Below are 15,542 nucleotides of genomic sequence, written 5' to 3'. Positions count from 1 at the left end.
AGAGCTGTTTATTCTCCATGTTGGTTGAGGCATGATAGTGACTAGGGTGGGTTATCTAGGTGATTAATGGTTTATGTTGGCCTGGTATGCTTCCCAATCAGAGACAGCTGTTTATCGTTGTCTCTGATTGGGGATCATATTTAGGTAGTAGTTTTTTAAATATTTACTTATTTTCCCATTCACATGTTAAGGTGGTAGGTAATTTACTGCTGTTTACTTTGTGTTTTTTCTCTTATTTTCCCTTTCATCACACTTTTCACCTGTGTTTTACATTGTGTTTTATATTGGACCATTTTCCTTCTGATATTTCCGCTTACGATCGTAAAATAAATATCTAAAAGGTCTGCAAATGTCTTTGTCTGGTTATTTGTACTTGTTGCAGAACATATTACTGTTCTGAATCAGTCACTCAGTAAACTTGTTCTGCTTTGTACATGAGCTATGTACAGTTGAAGTCAGAAGTTTACATACACTTAGGTTGGAGTTATTAAAACTTGTTTTTCAACCACTCCACAAATTTCTTGTTAACAAACTATAGTTTTGGCAAGTCGGTTAGGACATCTACTTTGTGCATGACACAAGTAATTTTTCCAACAATTGTTTCAGACAGATTATTTCACTTATAATTCACTGTATCACAATTCCAGTGGGTCAGAAGTTTACATACACTAAGTTGACTTTGCCTTTAACTTCTCTAGGATAGGGGGCAGCATTTTCACGTTTGGATGAAAAGTGTGCCCAGAGTAAACTGCCTCCTACTTAGTCCCAGATGCTAATATATGCATATTATTATTAGTATTGGATAGAAACACTCTGACGTTTCTAAAACTGTTTGAATCATGTCTGTAACTATAACAGAACTTATTTGGCAGGCAAAATCCCGAGGACAAACCATTCAGATTTAATTTTTTTTGAGGTCACTCTCTTTTCAATGGGTTTTCATTGGGAATCTAGATTTCTAAGGGACCTTCCTGCAGTTCCTATCGCTTCCACTGGATGTCAACAGTCTTTAGAAATTGGTTGAGGTTTTTCCTTTGAGAATGAAAAAGTAGCCATGTTCAGAATGAGGCTCCAGTGAAGTGTACTGTTTGTTATAGGCACGTGACCAGAAAGCATGCTACACATTGTTTTCCTCCGGTATTGAACACAGATCATCCCGTCTTCAATTTCATCTATTATTTACGATAGACAGGGAATTTTTACTGGGATTAAATGTCAGGAATTGTGAAAAACGGAGTTTACATGTATTTGGCTAAGGTGTATGTAAACTTCCGACTTCAACTGTAGATGAGGTTCATGTCTTGGGGGTCTGTCCTTAATATCTACAGCTGGACAGCCATTCTCACCCATGTACCATAGCAGGAAGGTCTCCATTAAAAGGTCACTTCACATGACTATGTACAACCTTGTATTATGTTAATTAGGTAAATGGCTCCAGGGTCTAGCCTTATTGTCTACAGCTGAACAGCCATTAATTGAAAGGCCACTACACATAACACAAGGTTAGGTCAATTTCATAAGGGTCTAGCTTCCCAAAAATATATTACAAACTAAAACACAAGGATAAAGTAACTGTCATTATGGTAGACTATGTGATTTGTAAAGTGTGAATAAGTAAAACAGCCAAATCCAACTGCAAAACAAAGTGTGGAGCTCACAACATGACATATAAAACAGTAATCAACCAGAAGAAGAGAACATATGTGCACATGTTTTGCAAACCACACTCCAACATTTACTGTAGGGTGCCACCCGTGATCGCAGCATCCTGGAACGACACTTGACCAGCTGGTGTGAGGAAGTAGTTCTCTAGGTTGTTGCGCACGTCTATAGCAACACTGGTTGCCTTGTCTGCCGACATGTTTCTTGAGTCCAGGTAGCTGGTGTCCCCTTCTACCACCTGTCTCCACTCTCCTGGACGCAGGTCCCCAGTCGTTGTGGAGTGGTCAACAAACGTGGGGTGGATGTACCGTGTTGTCAGTGTCTGTAGTGTCTGTGGTGCAAAGGTAGTTGTGGAGGGCCATGCAGGCCTTCACAATGGTCTCAGCTTTCTCTGAGGCAACCTCAAGAGCTCGTCCCAGGACCCTCCATATTCCAGCAAGGATCCCAAAATATTTATCTGGTTCTTGAGTGGCGGTAGTTGTCAATCTTCTTGGCATCATCAAGGCTTGAAGAACCTTTGAATAAAAGAAGCGTACTCCATTAGTATTGAACAGGAACATGAAAGCTATCAAATGTGTACTGTAACAACTGTGTAGCCTATGCTTTGGACATACTGTAGGCCTCCATCCTCTTATTCTTTTCACATCATATGTATAGTCACATGTATTTAGCGTATCTTACCTGGATATGGTCGCATCAGGTTTGCCCTCAGAGGGAATGCCTCATCTCCCACAAAGACATATGGGCTCTGTGTTTGGGTCCCCAGCAAGCACTCTGGTCTTGGTAGCGGCAGCTGGAATGCAATGAGTTGGGAGCCGAACTTTCTTTGTGAGAGGATTCCCACATCTCCCTTCCGACCATGTCGATCATGGTGAAGCGGTACCTTGCTTTGCAGACTGCCATCAGGACTATTGAGGAAAAGCCCTTGTAGTTGTAGTACTCGCTGCCCGAGTTCGCTGGAGCTCGCATCCGAAAATATGTTTTCCGTTGACAGCTCCTGCACAAAACGGATAATTCCAACGATCCCCAAACTCTGACGATTTCTGCCCATTTTGCCACGGAAGGATAAGCAACAAAATCCTCCTTCAGGACATGCCAGATAGCCTGGCACACTTCCGTGACAATGGTACAACCTGTACAGATTCCTAGCTTATAACTTGCAGCAAGACACAGACAGCCATTCTGCAGCACTTACGGGCAAGCTGTAAATTTCTCTTGTGTGAGATAAGGGGCAAGCGACATCCAAAAGTATTGAAAAGGTCTTTCCTCGTCAATGTTTCACATAGGTTGGACAAGAGACATGTATTCTCCATCGTCCTCTCTTAGTAAGAGCAGTTCAACTCGCTGTTCAAGCTCTAGCAATTGCAATTCTTAGAGAGACATGATTGCATCTGCTTCTGTGGCTAACAAGTAGCGTCGTAATGCATAGAACACCAGCACTAGCCAGACATGTAGCTAGCTAAATAGTATTCGTCAACAAAAAGGCATATAACACTGGATCCGGAAGTTTAAATGTTGTTGCTAGCTACAGTTAGAGTGCCTCGGACCCACTTGCTTGGTAAGCTACTCTGTCTCCCCCTAGTGGATATACATTACACAAGGACCCTTGCTTCATAAGCTACTCTGGCTAACCCCTAGTGGACATACACCACACAAGGACCCTCTTGCTTGGTAAACTACTCTGGCTCCCCAACCCCCTAGTAGATATGTACTACACAAGACAGACTTCCTCTCTGGGTGGAACGCAACGACGATGTGGACAGAAGTGAGCGCTGCCCCCAAAAACCTGGCTCCGCCCTTACACATGCATGCACGTCTATCGACAGAGTGGAGCTTGTAGCCACCTTTAAGGAGCTTCAGAATGACTGTGTGTTGGCCCGCAGTGTCCTGTGAACAGGATTTCAACAGTGGCCAAAAGTTTTGAGAATGACACAAATATTAATTTCCAAAGTTTGCTGCCTCAGTGTCTTTAGATATTTTTGACAGATGTTACTATGGAATACTGAAGTATAATTACAAGCATTTCATAAGTGTCAAAGGCTTTTATTGACAATTACATGAAGTTGATGCAAAGAGTCAATATTTGCAGTGTTGACCCTTCTTTTTCAAGACCTCTGCAATCCGCCCTGGCATGCTGTCAATTAACTTCTGGGCCACGCAGTGCGCGCTAACCAAGGGGGCCAGGTGCACGGTGTTTCCTCCGACACATTGGTGCGGCTGGCTTCCGGGTTGGAGGCGCGCTGTGTTAAGAAGCAGTGCGGCTTGGTTGGGTTGTGCTTCGGAGGACGCTTGGCTTTCGACCTTCGTCTCTCCCGAGCCCGTACGGGAGTTGTAGCGATGAGACAAGATAGTAATTACTAGCGATTGGATACCACGAAAATTGGGGAGAAAAGGGGGTAAAACTTCTGGGCCACATCCTGACTGATGGCAGCCCATTCTTGCATAATCAATGCTTGGAGTTTGTCAGAATTTGTGGGTTTTTGTTTGTCCACCCGCCTCTTGAGGATTGACCACAAGTTCTCAATGGGATTAAGGTCTTTTGCCTTATGGCAAGGTGCTCCATCATGCTGGAAAAGGCAATGTTCGTCACCAAACTGTTCCTGGATGGTTGGGAGAAGTTGCTCTCAGAGGATGTGTTGGTACCATTCTTTATTCATGGCTGTGTCCTTAGGCAAAATTGTGAGTGAGCCCACTCCCTTGGCTGAGAAGCAACACCACACATGAATGGTCTCAGGATGCTTTACTGTTGGCATGACACAGGACTGATGGTAGCACTCACCTTGTCTTCTCCGGACAAGCTTTTTTCCGGATGCCCCAAACAATCGGAAAGGTGATTCATCAGAGAAAATGACTTTACCCCAGTCCTCAGCAGTCCAATCCCTGTACCTTTTGTAGAATATCAGTCTGTCCCTGATGTTTTTCCTGGAGAGAAGGTCCAGCTTCTTTGCTGCCCTTCTTGACCCCAGGCCATCCTCCAAAAGTCTTCGCCTCACTGTGCGTGCAGATGCACTCACACCTGCCTGCTGCCATTCCTGAGCCAATTCTGTATTAGGCGGTGCCCCGATCCCGCAGCTGAATCAACTTTAGGAGACGGTCCTGGCGCTTGCTGGACTTTTTTTGGCGCCATGAAGCCTTCTTCACAACAATTGAACCGCTCTCCTTGAAGTTCTTGATGATCCGATAAATGGTTGATTTAGGTGCAATCTTACTGGCAGCAATATCCTTGCCTGTGAAGCCCTTTTTGTGCAAAGCAATGATGACGGCATGTGTTTCCTTGCAGGTAACCATGGTTGACAGAGGAAGAACAATGATTCCAAGCACCACCCTCATTTTGAAGCTTCCAGTCTGTTATTCGAACTCAACCTGTGTTAACGAGAGAATCATTGACATGATGTCAGCTGGTCCTTTTGTGGCAGGGCTGAAATGCAGTGGAAATGTTTTTGGGGGATTCAGTTCATTTGCATGGCAAAGAGGGACATTGCAATTAATTGCAATTCATCTGATCACTCTTCATAACATTCTGGAGTATATGCAAATTGCCATCATACAACCTAAGGCAGCAGACTTTGTGAAAATTAATATTTGTGTCATTCTCAAAACTTTTGGCCACGACTGTAGGATAAGAACCTACAGTAACTCAGTGCAGAGACAACATTTGTCACAGAAATTGATTGGAAGATCACATTTTAAACAAACAGTGTGGTTAGCCTGACTGTAACCACAGAGCCCCTCTGTCTTCTCTCTCTCTCTATAGGAACACAGACACAGAAAAAAAGATATGCCCAACAGATGGTAATTTCATCCTCATCCCAAGTCTGAAATTGTCTGAAGTTTAATTGGCATGTCAATGGAGGTAGTTTTCAGAACAGGAAGCAAAGTTAAGTCAAAAATAATTAGCATGTAGCCTACCATGGTTCTGTAGCTCAATTGGCATCCTAAATCTCCAAAAAGGAAGTAGGCCAGAGTCTTCCTCAATGATAAACACAATTATGAATGACAGGGTAACTGTCCTGTCTTGTCCAGACAAGCCACTCACACTGCCTCAGACTCAGGCTCACTGAATGAAATTAACATAGACTCAAATATGTTTGGCAATCCACATACTGGATTAGAAAGACAGGCTCGATTGCAACCTGCAGGGTAAACTAAGCATGATTGCAACTAGAAACACACAAGGACAAACCAGCAGATCAGTTGATCTCTCATTGGTGTTACCGTGTCAAGTGATTATGATACCAGACAGCTGGTCTAGATTCTCTACTCCCGCTCCCATTGAAATATCAACCCAGTAGGAGCATCGGAAACCGTAAGGCTGATGAATGTAAAAATACTTATTTAAGTATAAAAATATAGAAATAGTAGGTCTATATATTTTTTTAAGTTTAACTTTAAATGGCAAAATAATATAATATATGCCATTCAAAATAACTTTATAGACTACGTTTTAATTTGATAAAAAATATTGATTACATAACTCAATCATGATTTAGTTGAGATAGTTACACATTTCAAGTATGGACTGACCCTCGATCTTGATAAGAAATGACCATATCAGACTATTTTATTTTAAAGACAGTTATATTTAATGGATGACATAACTTGGAAACAAATAAAATAATAAGAGTAGAACAGTTTTCTATTCATACAATGTATTTGGTAAATTGCTTCAGTTGATTTGCTGTGGTACATGAGGAAATACTTAATTTCAGTTGAATGGGATGATTGTCAAATAGATAAATCACCCTTAGAATGCTCATAAAGTAGGACTAAATTGTTCTGATGATAATACTAACCAGAGGGCGAAATAGTGAGAGAAATACATTTGGGCTGCAATCAAGACTAAGACATCCTCGACATCCGCGTTAGGAATGGTAAATACCTGGCTAATGTTGGTTGAAATTGAGATCAGCTTTGCGGGTGATTTTAGAGCGTATTGATGGTTTAAGTAGAGATCAGGTGGCGATAATCTGGTGGCATTCAATGGTTGCACTTGGCCCACAGGTTTTATGACTTTGGTGAAGTAAAGTTTTATGACAAAACAAAAAAGCATTTATGGACAGTATACAGTATTTAGTGCATTTCAGGGAGAGACCCATAATGTCAGTTAAAGAAAAACAATTCTGTGAAGCCTTACCCTGAGGCAGCCCATTTGGAAAAAAGTTGTTTATACTGGATGTTTTTTGTGGAGACAGCACTGTGTACAGGTACTGTTGGCGTGAGAACATAGAGGAGAGCACATGATGTAACACAGATAGAGCTGGTAATCTGGGACTGAGTGGAGCATTCCTAATGCTGACTACAGCCCAAAAGTGACCACAGCCCATAGCCTTCCCTTACATGTATCCTGTGTGACTCATACTGTACTGCCTTTAGAAACAGCAGCCAGAAAGGTTAAGAGCTCCACTCTCAGTGACACTGGGAATGTTAATCTGCTGCTAGATTTAAATGAAGGCACCATTTCTTAGTTTTAAAGAAAGGTTTGTGTTTGACTTTACTCAATTGGGCACTACAATTGCCAAAAACAAAGTACTGTAAATCCCATAGAATTTTACTCCAAAAATGATCATACACAAGCACTAGTTCTACCTTCCTCAGTGACCTTTTGTACTGCTCCTGACCTCTCTGACCCCTCCTTACCACTTTGTGAGGACAATATTGTATTCCAATATCTCATATCCCCACTCAGGCAGCAGTGGTGGCACCTGGAAGCTAAACTCACTTAACTGAACTGGCCAGAGGGAAAGTAACAAATCACTGCTTGCTCAATCATAAAGTAGGATTTTACGCAACGTCAAAGAGGGCCCTTTGACGTTGCGTAAAATGAAACACTGCCTTTAATTAATTTATAAAGCCCATAGAAGTGCGAGTTACCATACCCGATCACAGGGATGGCTAACTCTGGAAATTCCATCTGTTGCTACAGACTTTTAGTTTCTTCCCACCCAGTGTACGGAACAATCTTCAGAGTTCCCTACAACTGGATGTTCTGGTGCCTTTCGGGAAGTTCAGTGTTGATTGAGGACCTCTTTGTTGATGAATGTGATTGTTTTTCTTGAGTGTGTGTTGTATTTTTGCATTATAATTTATATATTTATATAATTTTATAACGTAATGTAAAATACTATATTAAATACTACAACGTTATCCGCAAAAAAAACACTGTAGTAAATACTACAGTATTGTCTGCAAAAACACTACAGTTTCCACAAAAACACTACAGCTTTTTAACTATGGTAATACCACAGTATTTACTTTGAATATACCCCACCCATTCCCATCCCCCATATCCTAATTTGTGCCACCCATGAGTGGGAAACCTACATGCCAAGTATAGACCATATATTGTGTTCCTTACAGTTTTTTACAATTATTTTTTTTACCTTTATTTAACTAGGCAAGTCAGTTAAGAACAAATTCTTATTTACAATGACGGCCTAACCCCGGACGACGCTGGACCAATTGTGCACCGCCCTATGGGATTCCCAATCACGGCCGGATGTGATAAGAGCCTGGATTCGAACCAGGGACTGTAGTGATGTCTCTTGCACTGAGATGCAGTGCCTTAGACCTCTGCGCCACTCGGGAGAAGAGCAGAAGCTCTGAACTATCCATTCAGACTCCAGTCTTATCTTCCTACAGGTTATGGAAATGTGCTCTTTTACTATTGTCCAGTAGGTTTCCTCAAGGAGAAAGTCCCCACTTCTATGTCAAAGATGATAAAATAAAACACTATAGTAAATACTACAGTTATGTCCACAAAAACATAAAAAACTATAGTATATACTATAGTAATTATTTATAGTAATACTAGAGTATTTATACTATACTAGTCATGTACGCAAAACACTACAGTAAATACTACAGTTTTTTTAATGGGGGGGAAGAGTTTTTTAGGAAAAACACAGGCAGACACCCACGCAAGCACAAACACATCCACACACTCCAACAAACAAACATCTGGAGTATATAATCCCCCCCGTGAATAGATATCCCTTCCATACAAAGTCAGTGAGGGCTGACAGCAGACAATCAAAAAGGCCTCTTTCCTCAATAAATATATTTTTTAAAGCTACACAAGTGAAAAAACACCTCAGAATCTGAGATTACTACGCTTTTACAAGAATGCCATATGCAAATACTAAAATAGTATAGTTACAGTAGTAAAGAGCACAGTCAGCCTGTGACATTTCAAAAAACGAACCCTAACCCACTCTCCCTTCCAACAGGAAGAGAACAGTGGAGCTCTACTGGTTTACAGCAAGTTAATACTTGACAGACGAGTGGCATTTTGGCAGTGACTTCAACTGTGGAATGTAAGGCTGAGAAACCTTGGAAGATAACAGACTACTATCCATATTGATTTCACATTAAGAGGAAGAAAGATGTGTGAATGTATTGAGTGAGTGAAAGAGTGAGAGGTGGAAAGAGAAAGAGAGAGAGCGAAAGGCAAGGAAGATCTCAGAAAGCCCTCACTTGTTTTTGTTACATCTCAGGAATTGATTTGTCAAAATGACAAAAAGTTCAAAAGTTCACTCTTGTCATAAAAAGTATGTTCATCTCCTTAGGCCAGAGAAAAATAAACAAACAAACAAAACCATATATCATATCAGAATTCTGTAAGTCAAGGGCCAGTTAGCTTTGGGACACAACATTGGGAGTCTGTGTATTGGTTGGACTCCCTGAGGAATATTGTGTTCCAAAGCTAAGTTAAAGTCAACATGTTCAGCTGTTCTACAGATTCTACTCTGCTTGTCTGAGCCTGTCCTGAAAACGTCAACATAGTGTGCCCTCACCTGAGTAGGGCCGTCGTGGAGAAATATCTTCTTCATCTTCCTCACTAAACACACCTTCGAGAGTTGACTTCCCGGCCCCGCCATCCTCTACAGGAACCACAGTGAAGTTGGTGGGCATTTTATCCCCTCACCGCATTGGCTCTATTCTGAGAAAGTAAACTACTCTAGTCCCTCTCACCTTTTCAAGGCACAGTTGAAGTGCTCTCTACTTCTGTCTCTCTTACCTCTATTGCTTAGATTCTGTCCCCATGTGACCAGGCTCTCTCCAAATACGTAGTGTTCTACAACTCCTCCCCCAGAGAAAGTCCTCCTTCTTTACTACGGACTCCTACTACACTCAACCTCATCCCCATCTAGGCTATAGCACCTACAATAGACAAGACTCCTAATGTCACAGGGGGCACCTCTTCCTGAACAACTCTCCCTTTACTGAAAAGAGCCCTTTATTTGTAACTTACTTTGTAGAACTATGGTACAGTGACACAGGATTTTGTCTTCCTTCCTATATTTTACCCCCATTTGTAGGCCAGTAGACTACTACATATTAGCACTGGTAAAGAAAGTGGTGTTTCCTTTCCCACAGAGCAAAGCCTGCTGGGTAATTCAGAGGTGTTGAATGCTAAACTGACCCTGCCAGTCGAGAGAGAGGGAGAGTGGCCCCCTGGGGTAAATGGCAATCAACACAAAAGGCCCTATGGGCAAGGCATGGGAATCACATAGCCTGAGTGTGCCCCAGAGAAAACATATGGAACAATTGAAAAATATAAGTATTTAAAAGACCAAAGGCTATTAATGACAATGAAGATTCTGGAAAAACCATACGAATAACATTAAACACAACAAAATAGTAATAATCTCAAATCTACTACTGGGCGATTTAACTGACATTTTAAAATACATCTTCCAGTAATCATTGCTGAGCCATTTTTTTGTTGAGACAATTTTTACATTCAGCATTACTCCATCAAGGGAAATATAGTATTCTTTCTTAGAAAGATATCTATATATATTTCAGGGTGTTGTGCATCCCTGGAAATAATCAGAATTAATTTCAACATTAGTTCTGAAAACATAGCTTGTCCCAAAAAAGTGTCCTCTTGGCACAAATTACCCCAGGGCTAAGTTGAGCCACAGGACTGGGTAAGTTAAGCACCTACAAATTCATGTACTGAATTTTTTTTTTTTACCAGGTAAGTTGACTGCAAACACATTCTCATTTACAGCAACAACCTGGGGAATAATTACAGGGGAGAGGAGGGGGATGAATGAGATAAATGTAAGCTGGGGATGATCAGGTGATCATGATAGCTTGGGAATTTAGCCAGGACACCAGGGTTAACAACCCTACTCTTACAATAAGTGGATCTTTAGTGACCACGAAGAGTCAGGACACCCATTTAACATCCCATCCAAAAGAAGGAACCCTACACAGGGTAGTGTCCCCAATCACTGCCCTGGGGTATTGGGATACCTTTTTATTTTTTTTACCTGAGAAAAGAGTGCCTCCTACTGGCCCTCCAAGACCACTTCCAGCAGCATCTGGTCTCCCATCTAGGGACAAACCCTGCTTAGCTTCAGAAGCAAGCCACTAGTGGGATGCAGGGTTAGATGCTGCTGAATGAAATGTTACCACTATCTTTTTAAAACCATGTCTGTCTTTATTTCCCAAACACAATCACAAACACCTCCCTCTGCAACTAGATCCTGGACTTCCTGACAGGCCGCCCCCAGGTGGTGAGGGTAGGTAGCAACACATCTCCCACACTGATCCTCAACACTGGAGCTCCCCAGGGGTGCGTGCTCAGTCCTCTCCTGTACTCCCTGTTCACCCACGACTGCATGGCCAGGCACAACTCCAACACCATCATTAAGTTTGCTGACGACACAACAGTGGTAGGCCTGATCACCGACAACGACGAGACAGCCTATAGGGAGGTCAGAGACCTGGCCGGGTGGTGCCAGAATAACAACCTATCCCTCAACGTAACCAAGACTAAGGAGATGATTGTGGACTACAGGAAAAGGAGCACCGAGCACGTCCCCATTCTCATCGACGGGGCTGTAGTGGAGCAGGTTGAGAGCTTCAAATTCCTTGGTGTCCACATCAACAGCAAACTAGATTGGTCCAAACACACCAAGACAGTCATGAAGAGGGCACGACAAAGCCTATTCCCCCTCAGGAAACTAAAAAGATTTGGCATGGGTCCTGAGATCCTCAAAAGGTTCTACAGCTGCAACATCGAGAGCATCCTGACCGGTTGCATCACTGCCTGATACGGCAATTGCTCGGCCTCCGACCGCAAGGCACTTCAGAGGGTAGTGCGTACGGCCCAGTACATCACTGGGGCAAAGCTGCCTGCCATCCAGGACCTCTACACCAGGCGGTGTCAGAGGAAGGCCCTAAAAATTGTCAAAGACCCCAGCCACCCCAGTCATAGACTGTTCTCTCTACTACCGCATGGCAAGCGGTACCGGAGTGCCAAGTCTAGGACAAAAAGGCTTCTCAAAAGTTTTGACCCCCAAGCCATAAGACTGCTGAACAGGTAACCAAATGGTTACTCGGACTATTTGCATTGTGTGCCCCCCCCCAACCCCTCTTTTACGCTGCTACTACTCTCTGTTTATCTTATATGCATAGTCACTTTAACTATACATTAATGTACATACTACCTAAATGGTCCGACCAACCAGTGCTCCAGCACATTGGCTAACCGGGCTATCTGCATTGTGTCCCACCACCCGCCAACCCCTCGTTTTACGCTTCTGCTACTCTCTGTTCATCATATATGCATAGTCACTTTAACAATACCTACATGTACATACTACCTCAATAAGCCTGACTAACAGGTGTCTGTATACAGCCTTGCTACTCTTTTTTCAAATGTCTTTTTACTGTTGTTTTATTTCTTTACTTACCTACACACACACACACACCTTTTTCCCCCGCACCATTGGTTAGAGCCTGTAAGTAAGCATTTCACTGTAAGGTACACCTGTTGTATTCGGCGCACGTGACAAATAAACTTTGATTTGATTTTTGTCGTTTAATCATTTTAAGCATCTTTTAACTCAGTCTTAACACCTTAGAAACACTTTGTACTTTTTTAAAGACGGGCCAGGCCCTGTTGTTTCCTCATACCTCAGCGACAATGCCTTGCATTATGCCTGTTAAGAAAACACTTTAATAGCGGAGGTGCATAAAGATGGTGTCCCCCATGCACTTACCACAAATTCCTCGTTTTTTTAAGTTCACCATATTGTACATTGCTCTCCGCTACTTTTTTTTGGTATGGTCATTAGCAGAGTATACATTATCCCAATTTTAGCTTCAAGACTGAACAAAAAAAAGTAGATTGTGCTGATTTATTGGCACATTAAACCATATTGCGTGATGTAGTTTAAAAACTCAGTGGATAGTGCTAATGATAGTATGAATAGTATGAATGATAGTATGAATTCTGCCAACTTTATGCACATTCGCCATTTGCTCAACTTGCCATTGGCTCAACTTACCCTAAGTCTGTAAATCACACTGTGTTCTGGGTATGTGCTAGAAGCCATAAACTTTGTCATGGGAAGATAAGATAAGAGGTTAAATGTCTTGTAAGACTGTGAGGGTCATTAAATGCTCCTTTGGCAGTTCATATAGGTAGTTTATTGTCAAAGCTCATACAGTATTGACAAAAACAACTGTGCGTCAATTGAAAAGCAAATGTCAACAAGACAGATAAACTATTTGGAAAATGCTGTAGTATAGTCCAATTTGTCATGTTGTCAATCATCTGTAGTCTTACCAGTTGGATAATTTTATAGTTTGGATAGAACAAAGTAGCATTGGAATACAAAAAAACCTTTGGTTAAATTTGACTGGCTTGTCAATGGGCAATGTTTTGACATAGAAACATATCCTTCACAATTTAGTTTGGGACTAGGCCTACAGTCAGAAAGGAACAGGCAAAGCATTTGGAAATCTTTGCTAAGAGCACATTATACCAAATGTTCCAAGACAGCGGAAAACCCATCCTTGCGGACATAACAAGGGCTATAAAGGAAATATGAACTTCAACCTGGGTGCAAGCTTAAGCTTGTCTCCCGGGCCTAGGTTCGAGAGACAAGCTTGCACACAGGTAGAGTTTCATATTTCCGTTATAGCCATTGTTAAGTGTAATGAACATAATGGCTGAATTAAATGCCAAAGTAGAACCTGTAGACAGTGGAGCATAAACAGACGAGGTCAATTGCACATGAGAGCAAAACCCTAAGATGTTTAGCATTCAAACCTGGCCATTTATAACCTGCTGTTGCCACCTGCTGGTCATAGGGTCATACTGTAACCTACCACAAACCCTCTAGTAATGTGCTTTCTGTGTCTCTAGATGGCAATCACACCCTTCATTATTCAGTCTGGAATGATGGCACATGGTCCAATGTGAATGAGCATAGTCCAGGTGGTGAGTAAATTATGCTATAAAATGGTAGGCTATTTAATAGCATATATTTTAAATAATTAACAAAGCATGAATCTCTGATCTAGGCCTATAATGTAGAAGTTTTACCCTTTGCAATATCACAATCCATTTTTAACACACAGAAAGGAAATCTCCTGTTCAATAAAGTAATTTCTGAAATTGTCAACCTCAGTCTGACTGTATAACATCAACAAGAAAAAAACACTCCTTGGACAATTGACAGAGACAAAAATCCTATGGGGCACAAAGTACATTCAATTAGGGGGAGAACAATGTACATGACATTGGCCAGGCTGGAGGTCAGGAGGGGAGCAAGGTGAAAGTTGGAGAATTTTGCCTTTTCCAAACACCTGAAACAGCTGTTTCCTGCAACCTAGAGCCATAGTCAGTATGCTTAATTCTATGCAAAACATTTTTTATATTTTTCTACATATCTAAGCATACCACTTGAGCTGTCTGTATCCTGACTTTTTTTTAAAAGAAAATATGCTTCTCTGCATCTCTGCAAAAACAATTGTGTAAATGTTTGCAAATAATTTGAGTTTTATTCAGGACTTTTAGTTATTGCTTTCTTTTCTAAAATCAACCAACCTTGTCAGCAGGCATGCCAGCTAAAATAGTTAGACAAGCTAGCTGAAATGGCTTCTTGGTAGCTAGTTATGAGGTTGAGAGTTTGGGAACCTATCTTGGCTAGCTGAAGCCAACTTCATGGCTAGTAGCCAACTAGGTGGCTAGTAGTATTACAGAGAAATAACACAAATAAACATTTTTATGGGCATGACGCATCTGCCAGAGATGCAGGGGGTACTTATATTTGTCATGTTACACTAACGGAAATTAGTTTCTTGCATATCCTAACTCCCCCTCCCCCAAATTATTATTATTATATACCTGAAAACTCCATCCATTACTTGATAGACCATCTTCATTTCAAAAGCAGAGGTTGCAGCCACGGTCTGACAGTGAAACAGGATAATAGAGCAGTAATGTCAAAGATGTTATAATAATCGGTAGCAACAGTTCTGTAGGCACCTGTGATTTGGAACTGCATATTTCACTGAAGAGGCGGTGCTACTTCCAAGCAGGGAAGTAACGGATGGATACATCATCCGTAAACATCAAAGCAGGTCGGTTGATACACGGCCAAATATACTATTTGTTTGGGTAATGTATAAACACAATCGTCGGAGTGTCTGCTTTAGAAAGTGATTAAAAAAGTAGTTGACACGTCACGCCGCAGGACTTGGTGGTGGCTGTGACATGTTTTCAGCTACTTTGGGATTTTTATAGGGGTCACATAGGCTACAGCGGTGCAGAGTGCTAGATCTAGACAAGAGCCTGCGGTCCAACTTTCCAAACCGAGGGAAATACCGCCCAAAAGATGCCTGTTCGGCGGGGACACGTGGCTCCTCAGAACACTTTTCTGGATACAATCATCCGAAAATTCGAAGAACAGAGTAAGAACTTTTTAACTTCAATATTGAGTCATTTTGGGGAACCATGCTGTGGTTTGGAATGTAATGCAAACCGTGTCTTTCGATTTGCAAAATGCTTCTTAAATGCAATTTGTCCCAATTAAAATGAAAATACCAGGCTATTATTGTAGGTAGTCTGCCTG

General features: G+C 41.7%; 2 protein-coding genes across 4 annotated transcripts in view; one reads left to right on the top strand and one right to left on the bottom strand.

The window, feature by feature from the left end:
• Positions 1 to 9,684, bottom strand: part of LOC139550708 (solute carrier family 12 member 7-like) — a 41,979-nt gene extending 32,295 nt beyond the window's left edge. For all 3 annotated transcript variants that reach the window (XM_071361800.1, XM_071361797.1, XM_071361798.1), the window contains exon 1: positions 9,456 to 9,684. In XM_071361800.1, the coding sequence (XP_071217901.1) occupies positions 9,456 to 9,573 (118 nt within the window). In that variant the 5' untranslated portion in view covers positions 9,574 to 9,684. The remainder of the gene's footprint in view (positions 1 to 9,455) is intronic.
• A 5,158-nt stretch (positions 9,685 to 14,842) lies between these two features.
• Positions 14,843 to 15,542, top strand: part of LOC139550707 (voltage-gated inwardly rectifying potassium channel KCNH2-like) — a 77,605-nt gene continuing 76,905 nt past the window's right edge. The window contains exon 1 of the mRNA XM_071361795.1: positions 14,843 to 15,381. Within this exon, the coding sequence (XP_071217896.1) occupies positions 15,306 to 15,381 (76 nt within the window). The 5' untranslated portion in view covers positions 14,843 to 15,305. The remainder of the gene's footprint in view (positions 15,382 to 15,542) is intronic.

Source organism: Salvelinus alpinus, chromosome 23 (genome assembly GCF_045679555.1).
Source record: "Salvelinus alpinus chromosome 23, SLU_Salpinus.1, whole genome shotgun sequence".
Lineage (NCBI taxonomy): Eukaryota > Metazoa > Chordata > Actinopteri > Salmoniformes > Salmonidae > Salvelinus > Salvelinus alpinus.
This window is presented reverse-complemented; position numbering and strand designations above follow the sequence as displayed.